Source organism: Choloepus didactylus, chromosome 1 (assembly GCF_015220235.1).
Source record: "Choloepus didactylus isolate mChoDid1 chromosome 1, mChoDid1.pri, whole genome shotgun sequence".
NCBI classification, from domain to species: Eukaryota; Metazoa; Chordata; class Mammalia; order Pilosa; family Megalonychidae; genus Choloepus; species Choloepus didactylus.
The window spans coordinates 78,764,414-78,790,325 of record NC_051307.1 but is presented as its reverse complement, the minus strand read 5'-3'; the positions used below and the strand labels follow the sequence as shown (position 1 = coordinate 78,790,325).

At 37.3% G+C, this 25,912-nt stretch overlaps 1 protein-coding gene across 8 annotated transcripts in view; it reads left to right on the top strand.

Annotated features, from left to right (window-relative positions):
• Positions 1-25,912, top strand: part of CFAP44 (cilia and flagella associated protein 44) — a 210,886-nt gene that overhangs the window by 170,828 nt on the left and 14,146 nt on the right. For 6 of the 8 annotated variants that reach the window (XM_037835565.1, XM_037835564.1, XM_037835567.1 and 3 more), the window contains 6 exons: positions 2,849-3,026; positions 5,991-6,491; positions 16,960-17,163; positions 18,114-18,309; positions 23,800-23,910; positions 25,065-25,195. In XM_037835565.1, coding sequence (XP_037691493.1) covers positions 2,849-3,026; positions 5,991-6,491; positions 16,960-17,163; positions 18,114-18,309; positions 23,800-23,910; positions 25,065-25,195 — 1,321 coding nt within the window. Of the gene's footprint in view, positions 1-2,848; positions 3,027-5,990; positions 6,492-16,959; positions 17,164-18,113; positions 18,310-23,799; positions 23,911-25,064; positions 25,196-25,912 lie in introns of those variants that run through there. The other 2 variants (XR_005216774.1, XR_005216779.1) reach the window with 2 other exon arrangements.

Sequence of the window (25,912 nt, the reverse complement as noted above, 5' to 3'; positions counted from 1 at the left end):
CCCTGGTCCGGGGAACTTACAATGTTTGCTGTGATCTCAGCTTTTCCTCCAATTCCAAATTTGTGTCCAATGTGTGACTGGTTACCGGAGACCCCAGAAACACTGTTTCATATAGTTCTTGGGTAATTGCCAGCTGCTCTAGGGGAGAAACAAAATTCTGCTCCTCACCACTCCGCCATCTTGCCCCGCCCTCCTCACGGAGGTGTTTTTTTGCCCTGTCTCACCTAGCCGCCATCTTAGTTTCTCCTGATCTTTTTTATAATTATATAATATTAATCTCTGTTTTTGGTCATTTTCTTTGCTCTGAAGTTTACTTTATCTGATATTAATATAGCCATTCTTGCTTTATTTTGATTAATATATGCATGATAGAACTGTTTCCGTCCTTTTACTTCTACTTACCTCTATCCTACTTACCTTAATTATGTTTGAAGTTAATTTCTTATAGATAGCATGTAATTGGATAATGTTTTTAAATTCACTGTGCCAATCTCTGTCTTTTGTTTGGTGTATTTAGACTATTTACATTTAATTATTGATATGATAGGGCTTATATTTACCATTTTATATTTTGTTTTCTGTTCTTTTGGTTTTTCATTTTTCTGTTTTCTTTTTCCTGCCTTGTGGTTTGCTTGAGCATTTTAGAATTTTATTTTGATTTATCTATAGGGTTTTTAAATTTCTGTTTCTGTTATGATAGCTTTTCTAAGTATTTTCTCTTAGTATTATGTTAGGTATACATAACTTACCATGGTCTATTGTGTTGACATTTTACCAGTTTGGATGAAGTTTAGAGACCTTACTTGCCTTTGTGTACATTTACCCTCCTGTTTACAACTTTCTCAAATATTTCCCCTAAATACGTTATATAACATGAGACAGTTATAGTTTTTGCTTCAATCATCAAACATAATTCAGACACTCAGTAGGAGAAGGAAAATATATTTACCCATATTTTTACTTTCTTCATTTTAATTTCTTCCTTCCTGATGTTCCAAGGTTCCCCTTTTATCTTTTCTTTTGCGTTTAGGGAACTTCCTTTAGTACTCTTGAGAGTAGGTCTGCTAGTGACAAATTCTCCTAATTCTCCTTCACTTAAGGATGACTTGATTTACCTTTCCTGTCTGAAGGTTATAGAATTCTGGGTTGACAGTTTTTTTCTTTCAGCACTTGTGACACTTTCTTCTGGCCTCCGTAGTTTCTTATAATCTATCTGTCATTTCAAATGTTTTCCCCCTACATATAAGGTGTCATTTTATCTCTTGCTGTTTTCAAGAGTCTTTTTTTATGTGTTTGGTTTTCAGAAGTTTGTCTGTCTGTCTTGGTATAGATGTAATTGGGTTTATTCTCTTTGAGGTTTGTCATGTTTTGGGATTGCTTAGCTTTTTGAATCTGCAGGTTTATTTCTCTTACCAAATTTGGGAAGTTTTTGGCCATTATTCCTTAGAGAACTTTTCCCCCCTGCTATCTTTCTCCTCTCCTTCTGGGACTTTGAGGTTACAAATGTTAAATCTGTGAGGCTCTGTGTGATTTTTTTCAATTTCTTTTCTTTCTGTTGTTTACCTTGGGTAATTCCTATTCTGTCTTCAAGTTCACTGACTCTTTGCTTTGTCCCCTTCATCCTGCTGTTGGACCCATTCATTAGTTTTTACTTCAGTTTTTGTATTTTTAGTTCTAAAATTTCCATTTGGTTCTTTATGCCTCCTATTTCTTTGCTGAGACTTTCTATATCTTTCTGAGATTTTCTATTTATTTGTTTCTATTGTCTTCCTAATAATTTGTTGAAGCACTTTTATGATGGCTGCTTTAAAATCCTTGTCAGATAATTCTAACATCTGCGACGCCTCTAGGTTTTCATCTATTCTTTTTTTTTTTTATTCAAGTTGAGGTCATCCTTGTTCTTGGTATGATGTATGATATTTTTTAAATTAAAACCTGGACTTTTGAGTACTTTGTTATGAAGCTCTGGATCTTATTTATATGGTATTTTTAGCTGGCTTTCTTGGATTCCAGCAGAGTAAGGGGGTGGGCATTATGCCAGGTGGGGATAGAAGTCCAGGTTCCTCCTTTGATTATTATTCCTCCTTTGATACTGATCAGGAAGGGATTCTTGTTCCTACTGGGCAGTGGTTGGATGTCCAGCTCCCAACTAGGCCTCCGCTAATACCACCTTGGCTGGGAGATGCAGGAATGTCTCATTAGTGCTTTCCATGCAGCCTCTACTGATACCATGGTAGTGGGGGTGAAAGTCCTGACTCTCCACTAGGACTCCTCTGACTCTACCCTAGAAGGGAGGGAGAGAGTCACGAACATGAACACTGGCAGGGGATGGATGGGGGGAGGGTTTGTACTACCATCTTCAACTGATTACCTCTTTTGAAAAATTTTATGACAATCATTTATGTAATAAAAAAGTTCCGTTAACTTTTTATTTATTTAAAAAATCATCCCACCTCTGTGATAATTAATTTCATGTATCAACTTGGCTAGGTTTTGTTGTACGGTTAGAACCCTGACCACACAACCTCCAAAGCTTAATTTATATGAAAGGAATAAACAACAATGTTAATATGAATTACTTAGAAGTGAACCAAAGCCTAACAAGGTTTCACATTATTTTAGTACCATCTGGAGATTGGTTTAACTTATTTAATTATTCAGTTTTCTTGGTATGTTTTCAAAATAATCATTAATTTTTAAAACAATTTGTAGATCCTATAGACAAAATTGGCATCCCAGACTCAGGATTGTACTTTTACCTTGTTATTAAATTTGAGTATATATCTATATGAAGGTAGACAAATTAGATAATTTATTATTTTTAAATAATTGTCTATTTTTCTGATAGATACAAAAGTAAACCTGCTGATGACTTTGAAGATCCCAAAGATGTTCAGGCCATCAAAGAGGCCCAGTTACATATGGGAGACTTCAATCTGAAGACAGCCACAGACTACAAGATACCTGAGCACATGAGAATAAATGCTGCCAAGAAGGAAGAGGAACTGGGCACCCTAGACACTATGGTACTTACTCATTTGTTTTATAACACCGAGGAAACACCCTGAGTTTTTAATTGATTTCTGCTAGAACCATACATTTCCCTGTCTGGTCCATAAGGATACATAACTGTAGAAATTTAGAACTTAAGAAGAACATGATTATTTAGAACAATGCCCTCTTATTAAAAAGAGGAAACTGAGGCCAGAGACAAAGAGACTTGTCTGTGATTAGTCAGCTAACATGGCAGAATCAGCCTTTAAATTAATTCATGGTTCAATACCAGTTTCATGGATGAAAGCGTTATATTTTATGAACTCTGAACCTCCAAAATTAAAATTCGTCCTCATCTGAGATAGTCTTTGGCTGTAATGGACAACCAATGACTTTCAGACATTTTTGGGTGACTCACAATTATCCAACTAATATATTTCTTTCTGGCTTTCTCTGTGTTCTTCTGAACTACTTCCAATTATCCTGATTTCTGATCCCCATTTACTTACTAACATTTCTTCTCTCTGCCATATTAATTCCTTAATCCCCATTTGAACTGACAAATGACTATTCACACTTACATGCTTAGAAGGTACCCAAGCTATCATTTTTAGGAGAACTTGGCACAGGACCGCCCAGTGTGGTTGTACAAGTTGCACACTTCAAGGCATCATATCAGAGAGAGGTTCATTTGCATCATAAAATAGTATATTTGTTTATTTTATAATTTTCTGACAAATGGAAGTAAGGTGTCTTGAAGTAGGAATGTCTTCTTCTATTTCACCAAAGTTACCATACAGGCCATCAGTGGATGCTGACCTGGCAATTCATATCTACAAATAAATTTCTGTAGTTCATAACTCTATCTTTCTAATCAAATGGCCATTTTATCAGTGACTGTTTGGATTTATGTTGTATGGGATGGTCCAAATCCAGCCTGCCCCATTTCCCTGTGACCCACAATACATCCCATGCTCAGGACCAGATGTATCATCCTGGCTAGTTAAAACACAGTACCCCAGTAGGTAAGGACTGCTGGTATAGTCCTTTCCCTGTTGTCCAAAATAATATTCCCTAGAGATGGTCTGATTAAAGTGGGCATGTTTTGACATCCTGCTCACACCTGGTGGATATATCTGTCCCTGGTAGGGAGGGAGCGTGATCCCTCCACTATGATGTTCCTCCACTACAGCACACACACACAAGAGGGGTGTGCATAGATCGGAACAGCTCCCAGGGTCCACCGGCAGATTGAGACCTGCTGGTTGTGGGGGGGCAATTCTCACTAGAGAAGCTAGCTTTACTCTCTTTCTTCTCTGTGTGAGCCTGGGTAAGTCATTCTTTTGCTGATGACCCCAATTCTTGCACTGGCATGGGCTGACAACTCTTAGGTGTCTTTCTGACTAACAGATTGTTTTTCTAGCAGTTCATCTAAGGTGATTCTTATTTCATCCAACATCACAGAGAAATGTCCTGATGACCAAAAATTGCCAGTCATCCAAACCTGAAATTTCATAGTTTAGCTAGAGAAGATGGGCAGGTAAGATGTCTTGAAGTGAATTGCATTTATTCAAATGGCAGCATAAAATAACATAGAGTACACTATGCAAGTCAGAAGTTTGGAGTGCTGATTCCATCTCTGCTAAGTCATGTAAATCTCTCTATGCCTCAGTTATATATAAAAAGGATATTAATAGCAATTAGCAACAACAAGACATGTCTAGTTAACTCATAGGGTTATTGTAATGGTCAAATTCATTAAATGGTCATTATTGTAATAGTCAAATTTGAAATAATCAAGAAGTCTCAAGCATTATACAAATAATTTATTACACATCCCCTTTTACACTCCCCCTACCCCCACCCTTGCCAGTGTTCAGGTCTGTGTGGTATTTGGAAAACTAGAAAAAAAAAATGGTCTGTAAAGAGGGCTCCTCAAAGAGGTAGGACTTGGAACCATCAGACAGGTTTTAGCTCTTTCTCATAGACCTGGTCTTCAGTCCTCCAGGGCTTCAGAAGTGGTCTCCCACTCACCCAAGTGCTGGCCTTTAGAGTTTAAATCCTTAATGCTTTAAAGATTTGTTCTCAAGTATGTAAAACATCTCCTCTATCTTTTTACTGTTTTTTGCTTCATAGATAAGATTTAGTTAGCTTTTGTAAGACTGCTTTGGAGAAGTGCCTTTTGAGCTTTTATTTTTTTTATAAACTTGTAGGTCTATACAAAGTAACTCTTAACAGCCTTTGGGCCATCTAGTTCTTAACTGCTCACAGGAATAGGGTTTCATGTGCCCTGAGGCTCTGTTCAGGACACTTAGAAAACACAGACAGCAGAGAGAGCTGGCAGCGAGGGAGGAATGGGCATGTATAGCACTTGTGGTGGGGGGCAGAGGGCACAGCCTCCATTAGATAAATGGAGAAGGAAACAAGGAAGGGTCTTGTCCTGGAATCTTTTGGTATGACATGATACTGAAATCCAGGATTGTAACCTTGCCTGAACAAGGAGAAACAAATCATGGGGTCAAAATGTGCAGAATGAAAATAGGCTAAACTATTTTAGGAGAGCAGTCCTAGGTCTACACCAAAGGGATGAGAGGTTTCAACAGGGAAGGACAGTTATTTGGGTGTTCTTGGACAAAGAATGGACTTTTCCTCCCTGGAGAGAGCATCCTGCTGAGTACAAGGCTTCAGGAAGGAATTCCCTGGAGTGCTGGGAGGAGGACAAGAAACTCAGCCCTCTGAGCCAGCTGAATAGACAGCAGAGGGATACCACAGGTCACATCCAGACATCCAACCTTGGAGGAGGGGCTAAATCGGAAAAAGCCCAAAATCTAGGGAAAAGGGTAATGTAGTGATAAAAAGAGTTGATCAGATAAATATTTTTATCTTGAAACTTTGTAGGCCTACCTACCATTCAAGGGACAAGAGCAAATCATTTTTCAAACTGTCCTTTGTGAGAAGGTTGTCATCTTGCTTCCTTCCTGCCCTTTTGTTTTCAGGTCCATGGAAAGAAAATGCACATGAACAAGTGTATCCTCGCTCTTCGAGATCTTAAAGTGGCTGTTATTGAAGAAATACAATGCCTGGTACAAGAACTGAAGAACATCCAGTCAACTCTTCACAAATCCAAACACATCCCCATTCCCCAAGTCCCTCAGATACTCCCTGAAGAAGATCCAGAAAAGAGATTTCACTATGATGAGGAAACTCTACTAGCCTTTAAGCGACGGGAGATGAAAAGGCAGGATGGAAAGTCCCCCACAATGGATCAGACAGGCTATGGAACCACTGGTGGAGGATTCCTCATATCCTCTCACAGAAGGGATGGGGATCTGATGACACGAGATTCAGTATCTAGATCGTCAAAGGCATCAACGTACAGCCTAGATATTCAAAAGTTAACAGAATTTGAAAAAGCAGAGCCAACAGATGTGGAGCTGGAGATTATGAAAAGGGATGAGATTAAACACTCGTATATGCAACAGTATTTGACCAACAGGGTAAGGGATGAGGCTGTTTCTAGTTAAAGCTGAAAGACAAGAGAGCATGGAAAGAATTAGATCTGTTTTCTTATTTATTTGTCTAAATTTCTCTACTTTAACCTTTCCAAACCCTCTCACTGATGACTTGGCTGTCCCCATCACTGACCTTCTGAAAATCATTTTTCCCAGCCCAGAAGTTTGGAACTTTAATAGTTTTCCTTTTGGAAAGCTGACTAAGAATGAAAGGCAAACCCATGTTAGTTGGTATCTAACCAAAGTTGTGGTAAAGGGGAATCAGCAGAGCAGCTTTCAGATGATGGGTGGAACATAATTCAAAACCTTCCAGAAAACATGGAGTATCCTCTGCTTTTCACGCTCTCATCTTTTTCCAGTGTATGATTTGCTCCATTAGTGGAGATATTCATGGTGGTGACCAGGTTCAAAAATTGTTCTGGGGCTGGAATGGCAACTATTTTTATTTCGAGGAATATCAAGAAGAGGCTGGGTCCAGTTGTGCAGGAGGTGCTCTGAATCTGAAAAGTTGTTTTCTTGGGTAGATAGTTCCCTGTCTGCAGCCATATCGAGTCCCCGTCTTTCCAGCTGTGTTTTCTAGCTGCTCACTGTGAAGGTACCACCTTTCACTTCCCAACCTTATATTCTTCACTCCCTATCTCTACTTCATCTGGCCCAGTTTTCTTACTGTTCTTGCTTTCCCCACTAACACTTTCTTTCCCACATCATTTTCTGCTTTATATTTGTGCTTTTTCCTTTGCTGTTCTTTTCTGCCTGCAACGATCTTCTAAAATCAAGTCATCATTCAGGATGTAGCCCAGTTCCAAACCTTCTCCATAATCTGCTGCCCATCTTACCTACTTTCTTCTCTTTTCTAAACTCCAGTTTCACGTATTATCAGCACTTCATGTTTTGTACTTATTTTTCTTGCTATTTCCTGTGTGTTCTGTCTTGCAAATTATAATTTACAATTCTTGAGAGAAGGGACCACACATACTTCTTTTGATTCCCAGCAGTGTCTAGGATAATGCAGACATACAGTAGTCACTCAAAACTTTTGACCAATTTAAGTGTAATTAATTAATTTTATTAATTTGACAAATATTTATTGCCCATTCTGTGTGCAGAGACAGTGCTGGCTAGACTATGCTAACAACAATACTCAAGACAGACATATTCTCTATTCTCACAAAGCTTACAGGCTATCAGAGGTGAGAGAATAAGAAAACTATAACCCTTATGACCTCAGAAACCAATGTGATCCAGTTTCAGAATGGTGTTTCACTGAAGAAAATATTGTCCTGCCTCCAAAGAAATTTATAAATAAATCAAATCCTTTATTTGCATTTCTTAAAAAAGCATTAAGAGGGACTACAACCACAGTCTCTGGTAGATTGAATTACGTGCCCCAATTTAGACATATTTTTAATCCACATTCCTGTGGGTGTGGATCCATTGTAAATAGAACCTCTTAAAGGTGTTATTTTTAATTCAGGTGTGGCCCAGCTAAATGAAGGTAGGTCTTAATCCTATTATTGGAGGACTTATAAAGAGCAAGTTACAGACAGGAGCAAAAAGCAGTAAGTCAGTGGGAATCTGGAAGAGAAAGGAAACGACATCACCATGTGACAGGAAAGCCAAGAAATCCCAAGGGTTGCTAGCAAGCCATCACCAGAACACCACAGTCTTTGTAGAGAAAGCAAGCCATGCAGATATCTAGGTCTCACGACCATGAGACAGTAAATTCCTATTGTTTAAACCAAACGCTTGTATGGTATTTATCACATCAGCTGGACAAACTAAAACGTAGTCTAAAGCCATACTTATTTAACAGTTTAATTTTTTTCTTTTCCTTAATTTTTTTTTCTTTTTCTCTTTTTTTAGCATTCTGAAAGTCTTTCACAGTTTTACTGCCCCAGGGCCACAGATTTCCTCCTCTTCTTCAGCCCCAAAGCCAGGCCAGCCCTCAATCATTGTAGGCCTTTTTTTAAAATGCATTTTTTTCTTGTGAACTTTAAGGTATATACATAACAGTGATAACTTTCAAAGTACAATTTAACAAGTAGTCAGAAAGCAAATTTCAAAGAATGTCATGGGTCACAGTTCCACAACTTCAGCTATTTCCAATATTGTGAAATATAACATACATACAGAAAGGTGTTAACTTTCAATGTACAGTTATATAGGTAATTTAAAAAATTGTTATGGGTTATAGTACCACAGTTTCAGTTCTTTCCTTATTATGAAATATAGGGTATATACAGAAAGGTGAAGACTTTCACAGCACAATTCAACTACTAGCTATTGAGCAAATTTCAAAGACTGTTATAGGTTACAGTTCTACCATGTCATTTACATCCTTCCAGCTGTTCCAACACCCCACACCTAAAAATATGTATATATATTTATATAAAAGTTTTAAGTATTCATAGACCTTTGTTAAATCTTATCTTGTTTGTTGCTACCCCTTCCTCTCACTTAATCTCTTTCTCCATCTCAGGGATGTCTAGGCAGTGACCACCCTAATTTGTTCATATTGAAAGGGGGTGTCAACAGTATGGGGAAGGGGGCCGCATCTGATTGTTGTTCTTAAAGAGGCTGTTGCCTCTAGGTTTTAGGACTTGTCTGGCATAGGAACACTCTGGTGGATTTAAGTTTCTGAGAGAGAAAACTTAGTGAGTGAATCTTTTGCAGAATCTCAGGTAGGGACCTAGGTATTTAGGAACTACTTTTGGTAAGGACATGACATACTGTGGCCATTTGGGATGTCTAGCTGAAGCTTGCATAAGAGAAATGTCTAGGATAGCCTCTTAACTCTATTTGGGATCTCTCAGCCACTGTAACCTCAGCTTGTCACCTTTCTTTTTCCCCCTTTTGGTCAAGTAAGCATTTTCAATCTCTCACTGCTGGGGCCAGGCTCATTCCTGGAAGTTGTGTCCCATATCGCCAGGGAGGTTAATTCCCCTGGGAGTCATGTCCCTCATGGGGGGGGAGGTTAATGAATTTAGAGAGACAAAGGCCACATCTGAGCATCAAAAGAGGTTCCCTGGAGGTGCCTCTTAGGCATAATTATAGGAAGGCTCAACCTCCCATTTACAGCCGTAAGTTTCACAAGAGCAAGCCTTAAGTTGAGGGCCTCATTTATTAAGTAGTGGATTCCTAATTTCACTTCAAATATATTATATCACAAGATAAATGGTCAGTTTCTTACATTATCTTCACTTAGTTGTATAATCATTATCACTCTCAACTTTAAACAATTATCATAACGTAAAACATCCTAGAGCTCTTATCAGATGCTAATTAGTCATCCCTAGTATTAATGTAGTCTTGGTAAGATATTCCTGTTACATATAGTCTATAGTATTTAATGGGTAGTTTTTCCATGTGTCACTCAATTGTGAATAATGCTGCTATGAACATCTGTTTGCAAATATCTGTTCATGTCATTGCTTTCAGATCTTCTGGGTATATACCGAGAAGTGCAGTTGCTGGATTGAAGGGTAACTATATCTAGTTTTCTCAGGAACCGCCAAACTGTCTTGCACAGTGGCTGTACCATTATACAGTCCCACTAGCAGCGAATAAGAGTCCCAATTTCCATATGTCAGTCTCCAGCATTTGTAATTTCCTGTTTGTTTAATGGTAGCCATTCTTAATTGTGGTCTTGATTTTGCATCTCTCTAACAGCTAGTGAAGATGAACACTTTTTCATGTGTTTTTTAGCCATTTGTATTTCCTCTTTAGAGAAATGTCTTTTTGTATCTTTTGCCCATTTTATGATTGGGCTGTGTACTATTGTCATTGAGTTGTAGAATTTCTTTGTATATGCAGGATATTACTGTCTTATCAGATGCATTGTTTCCAAATATTTTCTCCCTTTGCATTGGCTGCCTCTTCACATTTTTGACAAATTCCTTTGAGGAACAGAAACTTCTGATTTTGAGAAGTTCCTGTTTATTTTTTCTTTTGTTGCTTGCGCTTTGGGTGTAAAGTCTAAGAAGCAGCCTCCTATTACTAGGTCTTGAAGATGTTTCCCTTCATTAACTTCTATGAGTTTTATGGTATTGTCTCTTATATTGAGTTCTTTGATCCACTTTGAGTTAATTTTTGTATAGGGTGTGAGATAAGGAACCTCTTTCATTCTTTTGGATATGGATATCCAGTTCTCCCATTCCCATTTGTTGAAGAGACTTTTCTGTCCCAGTACAGTGGATTTGGGGGCCTTATGAAACATCATTTTACCATAGATCTGGGGGTCTGTTTCTGAATTTTCAATTTGATTTCATTGATCAGTATGTCTATCAGTGTGCCAATACCATGCTATTTTGACTACTGTGGCTTTATAGTAGCCTTCAAAGTCAAGAAGCGTTAAGTCCTCCCACTTGTTTTTCTTTTTTAGAATGCTTTTATCAATTTGAGGCATCTTTCCCTTGTGAATGAATTTGATAACTAGCTTTTCCAAGTCTGCAAAGTAGGTTGTTGGAATTTTGATTGGAATTGCATTGACTCTGAAGATAGTTTGGGTAGGATTGACATCTTAACGACATTTAGCCTTCCTAGCCATGAACATGGAATATTTTTCCATCTCTTTAGGTCCCCTTTTATTTCTTTTAGTAAAGTTGTGTAATTTTCTGTGGAGATGTCTTTTACATCCTTGGTTAAGTTTATTCATAGATACTTCATTTTTTTAAATTGCCATTTTGAATGGAATCTTTTTCTAGAGTGTCTTTTCAGTTAGGTCATTTCTAGTGTGTAGGAACATTACTGACTTATGTGCATTAATCTAGTATCCTGGCACTTTGCTGAATTTATTAGCTCAAGTAGCTCTGTCATTGGTTTCTCAGGATTTTCCAAATATGAGATCATATCATCTGCAAATAATGACAGTTTTACTTCCTCCTTTCCAAATTGGATGCCTTTTATTTCTTTGTCTTGCCAGAGTGCTCTGGTTAGAATTTCTAGCACAGTGTTGAATAATAATGGTGACAGTGGACATCCTTGTCTTTTTCCTGATTTTAGAGGGAAGATTTTCAGTCTCTCACAGTTGAGTTACTATGCTGGCTGTGGGTTTTTCATTTATGCCCTTTATCATATTGAGAAAGTTTCGTTCAGTTCCTACCTTTTGAAGTGTTTTTATCAAAAAAGGATGCTGGATTTTGTCACATGCTTTTTCAGCATCTATTGAGATGATCATTTGATTTTTCCCTTTTGATTTGTTAATGTGTTGTATTACATTCATTTTCTATGTTGAACCATTCTTGCATACCTGGGATGAACCCCATTTGGTCATGGTGTATGATTTTTTTTAATGTGTCTTTGGATTCAATTTATAAGTATTTTGTTGAGAATTTTTGCATCTATTTTCATTAGGGAGATTGGCCTGTAGTTTTCCTTTCTTGTAGCACCTTTATTTGGTTTTGGTATTAGAGTGATGTTGGCTTCATAAAATGAGTAAGGTAGTGTTCCATTTACTTCAGTTTTTTGAAAAAGTTTCTGTAGGAATTGTGTCAGTTCTGTTTGGAAAGTTTGGTAAAATTCCCTTGTGAAGCCATCTGACCCTGCTCTTTTTTTTTTTTTTTTTAGTGCAATTTTATTGAGATATATTCGCATAACATACAATCTTTCAAAGTGTACAATCAGTTCATAGTTGTGCATTGATCACCACAATCTTTGAACATTTTCATTACTCCAAAAAACTAAAATAGAAATTAGAATAAAAAAGAACATCCAAAACATTCCATTCCCCTCCTTCCCCTATTGCTCATTTACTTTTTTTCACATCTATTCATTTTTTTAACTTTATCAAAAATTTTAAAGAAACAGTAAGAAACATTTCAAACAAAGCCAAAACAAAGGAATAAGAAAAAACAAATAACGTAAAATAACTACATTGCTTCCAACATGTTCCTACCCTACCCCAAGAAAATAGACTATAACCCAACAGAGGAATAAGAAAAACAAATAACCTAAAATAACAACATTTCTGCAAACTTGTTCCTACCATTCCCCCCAGAAAATTAACAAACCATAGTCGTTCCTGAGCATTCCCATGGCCCTGGGCTTTTATTTGTAGAAGCTTTTTGATCACTGATTAGATCTCTTTACTTGTGATTGGTTTGTTGAGGTCTTCTGTTTCTTCTCCAGACAGTCCAGATTGTTCATGCGTTTCCAGGAAATTATCCATTTCCTCTAAATTGTCTAGTTTGTTGGCATACAGTTGTTCATAGTATCCTCTTATGATTCTTTAAATTTCTTTTGGATCCACAGTAATGTCCCCCCTCTCATTTATTATTTTGTTTATTTGGGTCTTCTCTCTTTTTTGCTTTGTCAGTCTAGCTAAGAGTTTGTCAATCTTGTTGATCTTCTCAAAGAACCAACTTTTGGTTTTATTTATTCTATAGTTTTTTTTTTTGTTGTTCTCCATGTCATTTATTTCTGCTTTAATCCTTGTTATTTCTTTTCTTCTACTTGCTTTACAATTAGTTTGCTAATCATTCTCTAGCATCTTCAGTTGTACTGCTAGTTCTTTGATATTAGCTCTTTCTTCCTTTTTAATGTGTGCATTTAGAATTATAAACTTCCCCCTTAATACTGCCTTTGTTGCATCCCGTAAGTTTTGATATGTTGTGTTCTCATTTTTATTCATCTCTAGATATTTAGCAATTTCTCTTGCATTTCTTCTTTGACCCACTGATTGTTTAGGAGAGTGTTGTTTTAACCTCCAGATGTTTGTGAATGTTCTAGATCTTTAGTGGTTATTAACTTCTAGTTGCATTCCATTGTGGCAGAGAATGTGCTTTGAATAATTTCAGTCTTTTTAAATTTATTGAGACATGTTTTATTCCCCAGCATATGATCTATCCTGGAAAACGTTCCATGGGCACTAGAGAAGAATGTATGTCCTGGTACTTTGGGCTGTAATGCTCTTTATGTCTGTTAAGTCTAATTTATTTATCACATTGTTTGGGTTCTCAGTTTCCTTATTGGTTCTCTGTCTGGTTGTTCTATCTATAGGAGAGAGTGGTATATTAAAGTCTCCCATAATTATTGTGGCAACATCTATTGCTTCCTTCAGTTTTGCCAGTGTTTGTCTCATGTACTTTGGAGCACCTTGATTGGGTGCATAAACATTTATGGTTATTCTTTCTTCTTGGTGAATTGTCCCTTTTATTAGTATATGGTGTCCTCCTTTGTCTCTTATGACATCCTTGCATTTAAAGTCTATTTTATCTGAAATCAGTATTGCTACGCCTGCTTTCTTTTGGCTGTAGCTTGTGTGGAATATTTTTTTCCATCCTTGCACTTCCAATCTCTTTGTGTTGCTGTGCTGAGTCTCTTGTAAACAGCGTATTGATGGTTCATATTTTTTAATCCATTCACATTCAGTGTTATTACTGTGAAGGCAGTTCTTGAATCAGCCATCTTACCCTTTGGTTTTTAGTTGTCAGATCTATTTTTCCCCTTTCTCTCTTGATTGCCTTTAAGTTACCCTTACTAATACTCTTCAGTTTTGTGCCCATGTCCAGGCCTCGCTCTCCTGTCTATTTTTCTCAGCCAGTAGAGATCCCTTTTAGTGTTTCTTGTAGGGCAGGTCTCTTGTTAACAAATTCTCTCAGTATTTGTTTGTCTGTGAAAATTTTAAGCTCTCCCCCAATTTTGAAGGAGAGCTTTGCTGGATAAAGAATTCTTGGCTGGCAGTTTTTCTCTTTCAGAATTTTAAATATGTCGTACCACCGGCTTCTCGCATCCATGGTGCCCACTGAGTAGCCAGTGCTTAGTCTTATGTTTCATTGTTGCCTTTTGACATTTGACACTCCCAAGCATGTGCAGCCTAATGGAATGTGTGGAACAGCTTGTCTTCTTCCTATTGTAATAGTTTCCTTAATAGAATCAGCCCTTGGGTGCTCTTTTGACCTTTCTCTTTCCTTTAGGGTGGGGTGGAGAAGGGTTGGTGGAGAAAGTGCCAAAAGCAAAGTAAAACTAAGTACTTAAAAATCATTAGGAAGGCAGTGGAAGAAAGTCTGGACTAGGTCTTGGAATATTAGGTTCTTAACCCAGCTTTTAGTAAATTATCTCTCTTCTAAGGAAATGCACTTTGGCCTCACTTTCTCTGTAAAATTAGAAGATTGAACAGGTTTCTTATGGCTCCAAGTCTATATTCATATATTTAAATATGTCTCTGTTGGTTTGAAAGTTTTTAAAATCAAAAATTGTGGAAAATATTTATTTAGTACTTACTGCATGAAAGGCAATGTAGAAAACACTGAAGGGGCTAAACAGGAGGCAGTTTATGTCCCCCCAAAAATGATATGTTCAAGTCCTAATCCCTGGTACTGCTGAATGTGATCTTATTTAGAAATGGGGTCTTTACAGATACAGACAGTTAAAATAAAGTCATTCTGGATTATGGTGTGCCATAATCCAATATGACTGGTATCCTTATAGAAACACAGACACAGATTTTGGTACTGGAAGTGGGTGCTGTTGTAATGAATACCTAAAAAGTGGAAGTGGCTTTAGAATTGGGTAATGGGTAGAGTCTGGAAGAATTTTGAGGCCCTTGATAGAAAAAGCCTAGATTGCCTTGAAGAAATGTTTGGTAGAAATATGAATGTTTAAGTTGCTTCTGATGAAGCCATAGAAAGAAATGATGAATATATTATTGGACTTGGAAGAAAGACTATCCTTGATATCAAGTGGCAGAAAACTTGGATGAATTCATTCAACCACTGGGTAGAAAGTAGAACTTATAAATGGTGAACTTAGATGTTTTAATTGGTAAGATTTCCAAGCAAAATGTGGAAGATGTGACCTGATTTCTCCTTGCTGTTTACTTTAAAAGGCAAGAAGAAAGAGAAGAATTGAGGAAGGAACTTTTAGGCCAAAAAACAACCAGCACTTGTTGATTTGGAAAATTCTCAGTTATCTAAACAGTATGGGGTCAGAGCCCAGGGTGTGAGTGGACAACCATTTGCTAAAAAGATTAGGATGTGAATTGTGGATCCAATGAAACATCTCAGCAGAAGCCAGGGATAGAGATGAGGTTATCCAGAAAAGATCTGTAGAGGACCCTCTGGTCTGATGGCTTGAACCCCCACGAATTGCAGTTACTGACAAGGTTTTGGAGAATCTTATATGAGCAGAAACACAGGCACCCTGTTCTGAAAGGGACAGAGTCTAGACAAAATAAAGGAAGAATGACTCCAAGGGCAGAACTATGGATGCAGAGGAAAGAGAGGGCATGGCCACTGTCTTGGGCCAAGAGGATAGGGCCAGGAGGTCTCAAGGGACAGAGTATCAAACCACTGAGGATTATTCTCAGGCCCTGAAACCTAATGGAATTTGCCCTCTTAGTTTGTAAATTTCCTTTAGACAAGCGATTCCTTTATTCCTTCCATTTTCTCCCTTTGGGAATGGGAATGCCCACCCCATAGCTTGTTTTACAGTTTCACAGTTTCATAGATAGAAGAATTTTGCCCCAATGTGGGGTGAATTATGCCCCAGGATGGACCATACCCTAAGTCTCATTCATAACTGATTTAGATGAGATTTTGGACTCAGAAGAGTTGATGCTGGAATGGGTTTAGACTTTTGATGATGTTGGGAGGGGTGAATGTATTTTGCACATGGGAAGGACATGAATTTGGGGTGTCAGAGGGTAGGCTGTGGTGGACTGAGTTGTGCTCACCCAAAAGATGTATTTGAGTACTAATCCCCAATACCTGTGAATGTGACCTTATTGGAAAAAGGGTCTTTGCAGATGTAATTAATTAAGATGAGATCATACTGGGTTAGGGTGGGTCATAATCCAATATGACTGGTGACTTTATAAGAGGAGGGAAATTTGGACACAGACATAGACATGGAGGGGAAGATGGCCGTGTGATGGAGACATAGATTGGTGTTAAGTTGCCACAAGCCAAGGAACACCTGGGGCCACCAGATGTTGGAAGAGGCAGAGAAGGATTCTTCCTTACAGTCTTTGGAGGGAGCATAGCCTTATTGATACATTGATTTTGGACTTCTAGCTTCCAGGACTGTGAGAGAATGAATGTCTGTTGTTTTAAGCCACCAAGTTTGTGGTAATTTGTTATGGAGCTCTAGGAAATTAAGACAGACAGATGTGAACACTATCTCAGATGTAAACACCATCCTCAAAGAATTCATAGTCTTTGATTTAAACTAAACAGAATTGTGATAAGGGCATCCTTGCTGGATGGCTTAATCAATGGTGAAGAAATAGCTGGAAGGGCTATAATTACAGAATTCTTACCACTTAATTATGTAAATTTAATACCATTAATGAATTAATTTAGGTGACTAGATGCACACATACACACAGTTCTTCATAGATCATGAGGGCGTAATGAGAAAATACTAAGTTTTATACAAACAAATTTGTACTGTTAGTTTTAAGAACACTTACCTATTCTTAACTTCTAACATATTCACAAATCTTTTTCCACCTCAGATTAAAGAACTGATTGTCACTTTTGATGCAGAACTCCATCTCCTGAGACATCAGAAACTGAAATTAGATACTAAGATGAAGTTATCTGACCTGCACCATCTCACATTATTTCAAGAAATGCTTCTCCTCAAGAATTTTGAAAAACAAGAGAACATACTACAAGAGCGTGTTAATTCATTAGACAAAGAGGAGCAGGACATGCAAGTATGATTGAGCAGGAGAATACCAAATGACTGCACCCTTAGTTATGGAGGGAACTTGATTCTTTTATTTTCTTCTTAATGTAATTTCCCCCCTTGTTCTAGCAGTCATCTCTTATATTCTCACCCCACTTCCTTTTTCCTGATATTTCTGCTTGCTCTCTGCCTTTGGCATCCTTAGTCAGAGACAAGTGAATCAGATTTTTTTAGTGAATTTGGTCTGACAATTTATTAGGGAGGAGAATAAAGTTTTTAAAAGTGAGTCTTATATTTACTTCATCTGTGGATTTCAAAAGTCCATACTTTCATTGTCCCCATCTGTATTTTATGAAACTGAGTTTTCATTTTATGTAATCCTTTTGAACATACATGGAAAAGAAGTTGGTGACTTTCTTAAATATGATAGCAACTTTCAGTGTAATATATAATTGAGTATCATAGGAAATAAAATTTCTTTAGTTGTTATATGTATGTTAAATTTAAAGAGATAAATTACTTGATCTTTGTTTTAAAGAAAGAAGGATTCTATTAAGTAGATTACACACACTGAATAGTGACATCAGTCTTTAGGTATATCAGCTTCACTAAGAGATTATATGTCTCTTTATTTTATACCAATGTGAAAAAAAATCTTTTGTGTTTGAAACCACATATGCAAAAATATCAGCCAAAGTCCACACATCAGTAAAAAAAAAAAAAAATTATTAGTTTGAGAAAGTTAAAAATAAAAAAAGCTGACTCACCAGATTCTGAACTTTATTGATTTTAGAAAAAGAATTATAAAACTTTAACCAAAAAAATAAGTGGCTCTTCAGACATCAGAAATGTAAACTCCTATTAAGGAGCTTTAAAAAATTGTAGACTCCAAACTTGCCTTGTAATGTATATTGCTCCCTGAGCCTGTATCATCAGAAATATTTTATTTATCATTTATTCTTGTTTTTGTTCATTTAGTGGAAAATAAATGAGACTCTTACAGAGATGGAAGAAAAGAAAAATGAAGTCAACAAGCTTCAGGACCAGGAAAAGGCACTCTATGCTGGCTTCCAAACAGCTCTGGGAGAAAACAATAAATTTGCCAACTTCCTCATAAAGGTCCTGAAGAAGAAGATAAAACGGGTGAAGAAAAAGGAGGTTGAAGGAGATGTCGGTTTGCATCCCTTTCTTATGATCCCATTTTCTCTCATTAGCATTGAAATAGAGAAATAACTAAAGGACATTTTAGATACTTTTATTTTTCCACTACAAGGTAGGCAATGCGGAGGCCCTGTGGGGGAGTAAGTGGAGATAGATAATAGACACTACCCTCAAGGAGCTTGTAGTCTCTGATTTAAACCATAGAGTACTGCAAGAAGGGTCTTTGATCCATGAATTAATCAGTGGCAAAGACATAGCTGAAAGGACTGTAATTATAGGATTCTTACCATTAATAATTTAATATCTATAAATTAAATACCATTTAATGAATTAATTTATATGACTACATATATTAAATACTATATGTATGTATACATATACTTATATACATACATACATGTGTATTTCTCCATACATAATAAAGGTTCAAAGGAACTAAGCTATACCTTATCTGTCAGAAATTTTTTTCACTTAAAGTTTTTATTTGAAGACAGTTGCAGATTTTCACACACAAGAAATAATACAGATTCCATGTACCGTTTCCCAGTTTCCCCCACTGATAACATCTAGGAAAACTATAAATATCACAACCAGGATATTGACATTGATGCAGCCAAGATACAGAACATTCTCATCACACAAGGATCCCTGATGTCGCCCTTAAAGTTACACCCACTTCTTAACTCCAGGCAATCACTGACCTGCTCTCCATTTCTCTGATTTTTTTTGTTTTCATTTCAAGAATGTTATCTAAATGGAATCATACATGATGTAACCTTTGAGAATTGGCTTTTTTTACTCAGCATAATTCTCTGAAGATTCATCCAGGTTGTTGCCTATTTCAGTAGTTCATTCCTTTTTATTACTGAGTAGTATTCTATGGTAAAGATGTAACAGTTTGTTAAACCATTCACCCATTGAAAAATATTTGGGTTTGTCTCCCGTTTTGGCTATTACATATAAGTTTTGGCTGTATGAACATTTGTGTACAGGTTTTTGTATGAATGTGACTTCATTTCTTTGGGACAAAAGTCCAATTGCTAGGTCATATGGTAGTTGGGTGTTTAATTTTTTCGAGAAACTGCTGTGCTTTCCTAGAGCAGCTATACAATTTTACTTTCCCACCAGCAATGTAAGACTGATACAGTTTCTCTGCATCCTTGCAGAAAAACTTGAGCATTTGTAGATACTATTTTTAATTTTTAGCCATTCTAATAGTTGTGTAGTTATAGTCTCATTGTGATTTTGATTTGCATTTTCCTAATGGTTAATAATGTTGAATATATTTTTATGTGCTTATTTGCCATCTGTATATCTTCTTCAGTGAATTTTCTTGTCTTTTGCCCATGTTCTAATTGGATTCTTTGCTTTTTTATTGTTGAGTTTTGAGAGTTTTTTAAAAAAATTTTATTACAGTAACATACGCAATGTAAAATTTCCCATTTTAACCACTTGCAAGTGTTTAATCCAGTGGTGTTTTAACTACAATCACAATATTGCGTTACCATCATTACCATCCATTATCATCCTAATACAGACACTCCTGTATCCATTAAGCAGTCTTCCCCACTCGCTTCTGCACCCCCACGCCCCCACCCCCACCCCACCCCACCCCACCCCCTGCCTCTGCTAACCTGTAACTACTTTCTGCCCCCTATGAATTTGCATATTCTAAGTATTTCAAGTTTTGAGAGTTAAAAAAAAAATTCTAGATACTAATCCTTTTTCAGGTATGTGATTGCAAACATTTTCTCCCTGTCTGTAGTTTGCGTTATCATTCTCTTAACAGGGTCTTTCACAGAACAAAAAAGTTTTTAGTTTCGATGAAGTCCAATTTTAGCAATTTTTCTTTTATATGGATCTTGTTTTTGCTGCCAAGTCTTAGCAAAATCCCGAAGATTTTTCTGCTGTTTTTTTTTTCCTAAAAGCTTTATGATTTTACATTTTGTATTTATGTCCATGAACCATTTGGAGTTAATTTTTGTATAAGATGTGAGGCTTAGGTGAAAGTTATTTTTTCCCCTTTGTCTATCAATTATGGATGTTTAATTGTTCTAATACAATTTTTTGAATAGGTTGTCTTTCTTTCCTTAAGTTGCTTTTGTGCTTTTGTCGGAAATCAGATGGGCATATGTAGATGGGTCTGTTTGTGGGTTCCCTATTCCATTCCATTGATCTATGTGCCTGTCCCTCCACCAATACCACAGTCTTGATTACTGTAGCTACATATTAAGTCTTGACAGAGGTACACTAAGTCCTCCCACTTTGTTCTTTTTCAAAATTGTTTTAGCTGTTCTAGTTAATTTGTCTTTCCATGTTTTAGAATAATCTTGTCTATATCTACAAAATATGTTTTGGAATCTGATAGCAATTGTATTAAACCTATATATCAGTTTGGGGAGAATTCATATTGTTACTGTGTTGTCTTCCAGTCCATGAATATTGTATGTCTCTATTTATTTAGCTCTACTCTGATTTTTTCATTAGAGTTGTATAGTTTTCATCATACAAGTCCTGGACATGTTTTGTTAGATTTACATCTAAGTATTTCCTTTTTATAAATTGTTTGAGTCTGATTATAAGTGATACTGTATTTTTAATTTTGGTGCTTTCATGTTTATTGCTAATATATATAAATAGAATTAATTTTTATATGGTTATCTGGTATCCCATAGTCCTCTTATTATTTCCAGGAGGTTTTCCGGTATCCTGAGACATTGCTTATTATTTCTAGGAGGTTTTGGTAGATTCCTCAAGATTTTCTATGCAGACAATTATGTCATCTGCAAACGGGACAGTTTTGCTTCTTTCCAATCTTTATGTCTATTTCCTTTTCTTGTCTTATTGAACTGTGTTGAAATAGAATGATGAGACTTGACATGCTTGCTTTGTTCCCAATCTTAGAGGAAAAGCCTTCAGTCTTTCACCTTTAAGTATATGTTACCATAGGTGTTTTGTAGATGCTCTTTATCAAGATGAGGAAGTTCCCCTATATTCCTATTTTTCTTTGAGTTTTTATCCTGAATGGGTGTTGAGTTTTGTCAAATGCTTTTCTGCCTCAATCAAAATGATTATGTGATTGTTTTGTTTTTTAGCCTGTTAATAGAACAGATTACATCAACTGATTTTTGATTATTAAACCAGGCCTGCATCTCTGGAATAAATCCCCCTTAGTCATGGTGTATAATTCTTTTTATATACTGCTGAATTTTATTTGCTTATATTTTGTTAACAAATTTTGCATTTGCATAGTTTTATACAGACACAGTTTTATACATCTCTGTAGCTTTATATTTTTTTTGCTGGCTTTGTCTGGTTTTAGTATAAGGGATATTTAAATTTTCTGTTTTCCTTGACTTTCTCTGACACCGTTCTGGCAGGGGAAGGGGCTGGCACCTCCTTATTACTGCCAGTTGGAGGCAAAACTCCACATTCTCCGCTTGGCCTCCACTGACACCTTAATGGAAGTCTCCTTATTTCTGCCGTGTGAGTATGGCTGTTCCAGCTTCTCACATGGTCACCACTTCACCGTAGTGGGAATGGCTTCAATAATTCTGGGCAATGGGGAAAGTCCTGACTCTCCACCAGGTCTCTTCTGACTCCACCCATGCAGGGAGAGAGAAGGGTAGTGTTCCAGTTTGCTAGAGTTGCTGTTATGCAAAATACCAGAAATGGATTGACTTTATAAAGTTCTAAGGCCATAGAAGTGTCCAGGCTAAGGTATCAACAAAAGGATACCTTCACTGAGGAAAGGCCGGTGGCGTTCAGAATACCTCTGTTAGCTGGGAAGGCACGTGACTGGCATCTGCTGGTCCTTTGCTCCTGGGTTCTGGTTTCAAAGTGGCTTTCTCCAAAATGTCTCTGGGCTTCTGTCTTTGCTCCTCTTTCTCTCAGCTACGTGCATCCTTGCTTCTTTTTCCCAGGGCATTTCTCTCTGAGCATCTGGGGGGTCCTCTCTTAGCTTCTCCGGGGCAAACTCTGGGCTTCTTCTCTTAGTTTAGCATCTCCAAACCTCCTTTGCCTGCATTTCCAGGCATCTCCAAGCATCAGCATCTGTGTTGGCTCTTGAGCTCTCTTAAACTCCAGTGAACAGATCAAGACCCTGAATGGGTGGGGTTCATACCTTCCATGGAAATAATTCAATCAGAGTTCTCACTCACAGTTGAGTGGGTCACATCTCCGTGGAAACATCTGATCAAACAGTTCTGCCCCACAAGATTGGGTTAAATGATTATGGCGTTTCTGGGGGACATAATATATCCAAACCAGCAAAGGTACCTTGTTATTGCTGGGCAGGGGAGGAAGTCCAGGCTACCCTGGTCTCCACAAGGTAGGATGCCTTGGTGGGGCGGGGCGGGGGGACCTCATTTCCAGCCAGCCGGGATAAATGCCCCAGCTCCTTACTTGGTCTTCGCTGATACCATCCCAGAGGGAATGCTGAGATGCCTCGTTACAGCCTCGCGAAGGTGGATGTCTAGGCTTCCCACTTAGCTGTTGCTTGTGTTGGATGGGAGTGGGATTTTCTGTGGATGTTTGGCTGGAGTACAATGGCTGTTTTCTAGAAGTTTTCTTTCTTGCTAGGTTGCCCATTTCCTAGTCCTTTGGGTGCCGAGAGCAGGTTTCTGTTGGGGCTTTCTTTATATTGCCTGTTGGTGTTTCTGTATCTGTTGCCAACTTCATCTCCAAGCCTGAGACATAATGAGGTAAAAGGAAGAGGGAACCTCAGCACAGAGTTGTTCTTGGGTTCTGAGGAACATAGTCAATCTGCTTTCTTCTCTTTATTTTTCAGAATCTTCTTTGGTTTGTTTTACATATAATGCCCAGGGTTTTTACAGGAAGAATAAGGTAAAATAGTTCTACTCCATCTTCCCCAAAGCACAGTCTATGTAAAGAATGTGAAAGTCTAATTGTAGCCTTTGTTGATTCACTTCATAATGTGGTACTGGGTGGTAGGGGAACTCTACAATCCCTTATCCAAAACCCTTGGGGGTGGGTGTGCTTTGGCATCCAGAAATTTTTATACATTATAGTGTATATGGTATAACACTTCCAGAAGGTCAAGTGCACCATTCCAAAATCAAATACCTTAATAGTTCTATAGCAAAAACATGAATATTCACACTAAGTTGGTTTAATAAAGACTATATATAGTGTTACATAACTTCAGATAAGTGTGAAAGTTGTTCCTGTTTTCAGAGCATTTTATGATTTTGAAATTGGGGACTTATGTTAGGTGGGTCACAACACAAGCAGCTTGGCAGTTTGGTCCCAACTCCCTCTGACATGAATGTTTTGGTAGCTGCACAACTCTTTCCAGGCATTTGTATTTGGAGCCCCTTAGACCTGAACCATTTTAAACTCTTCTGAAAATATTGAGTAATTTTCTGCTTTATCTCGTTATATTCCTAGCAATTAACTCATTGAAAAATACTTTACTTTAAAAATCCAGGCTCTAGTTTGACACAGGAACTTCTCTGCTAACAATGCTCTCCTCTCTCCTTAGATGAAGATGAGGATAGTGATGAATCCAGTGATGACGAGTCCAGCTTGGAGAGTGATGAAGATGAGTCTGGATCTGAAGATGAGGTTTTTGATGATTCTATCTGCCCTACAAGTAAGTTGAATAAAAACCGTGTGATCTCTGTGAAGTGTGAATGTGGATTAACAAAACTAAGAAGGGATTTTTTTTGTTTTTCAATTCTCTCATAATAAAATTTAAGGGAAGAGTGGTCTAAAATTTATGAAGTATAGCCTAGTGAATAATTCGGGAGGCTCTGGGTATTATCTGTTCCCTTAGGCAGCCATTTATGGGTTACAAATTAAGTCATCTGCAGACGACCTTCAGTTGATTTACACAGCAAGTTAAATTTTATAGAGAAACACCAGATTATATTTCTATTTTCTTACAGTTCTCCCTCTTTTTGACAAACCCATACAAATTTTTGCTTTTCAAATCTGTTTTGTAAGGGTAGTTTTGGTACTGTTTCCTGGAGAAGCTTGGTAATTTATGTTTATGGTTTTCAGTGAAACCCATCTGGAACAACCAGATCAGTATTCATACAGTCTCACTAAATGAATGATTCAATAGAAATAAAACAATTTGGGGGATCTAAAATTTGCTTTTCTAGACATTTCATATAAACTTTTAACCAGCAAATTTTTAAGAGTCTTCTTAAAATCAATATTTCTTAGCAGAAGAGAGCTTGAAAATCTTACAATGCAACTTATTTTACAGTAAGATTAAATGGCTTGAACAAAGTCTCACAGCTAGTGTAGTGATAGAATTAGAGCTAGAACTAAGGTCCTAACTTCCATGGTAGTGCTCTTTATATTATTACATTCTTTTCCTGTAACTTGGTAGATAAATGTGGTTTTGAGTGTGATGTAGTGGAAATGATATGGAGATACTGGTCTTGAATCCCATTCTGTCACTACTAGCTTTGTGACCTCTCTGAGACTTGGGGGCCTCAACTATAAAATGGAACAATAATTTCTACCTTGCAGGGTCTGTGAGCCTGAGTGAGATAATGTACCTGAAGGGCCTGGCACAAAGCCTGGCTCAGAACATCAGTGCCAGTATAATTACTAGCATGATTATTAGTTGTATTAATAATTTCCACCTGAAAGAGTGGGACCATAGTGTACTGTAAGTTTGCTAGAGTGGATCCACAAGTGGATTTCATCCCAAAGTTCCAAAGTCTGCACTTCAAATACTGCTGTATTCCATAACGAGTGGGACTTATATTTTTATTGTGACTGTCTGTTCAGACTGTGATCCAGCTCTTTTTGAACTGGCCCTTCAACTTCGAGAGAAAAGGCTGGATATTGAGGAGAGCTTAGTTGAAGAAAAGAAGATTATTGATAACCTCAAAAAGGAATATGATATATTGTCCAAAAAGGTATGGTGGTCTGCCTGCTTTTTTTTTTTAATTCATTTTATTGAGATATATTCACATACCTTGCAGTCATACAAAACAAAGCATACATTCAGTTGTTTACGGTACCATTATATAGTTGTACATTCATCACCAGAATTAATTTTTGACATTTTCATTACCACACACACAAAAATAATAAGAATAAAAATTAAAGTGAAAAAGAGCAATTAAAGTGAAAAAGAACACTGGGTGCCTTTTTGTTTGTTTTTTTTCTTTCCCCCCTTTTTCTACTAATCCATCCATAAACTAGACAAAGGGGAGTGTGGTCCTTATGGCTTTCCCAATCACATTGTCACCCCTCATAAGCTACATTTTTATACAATCGTCTTCAAGATTCATGGGTTCTGGGTTGTAGTTTGATAGTTCCAGGTATTTGGAACCTAAAAAGGGTTGTCTGTATTGTGCATAAGAGTGCCCACCAGAGTGACCTCTCGGCTCCTTTTGGAATCTCTCTGCCAATGAAGCTTATTTCATTTCCTTTCATATCCCCCTTTTGGTCAAGAAGATGTTCTCCATCCCATGATGCTAGGTCTAGATTCCTCCCTGGGAGTCATATTCCATGTTGCCAGGGAGATTCTCTCCCCTGGGTGTCAGATCCCACGAAGGGGGGAGGGCAGTGATTTCACCTGCAAGTTGGTCTGCCTGCTTTTTAATCCTCTCCCAATAGGCTACACATCC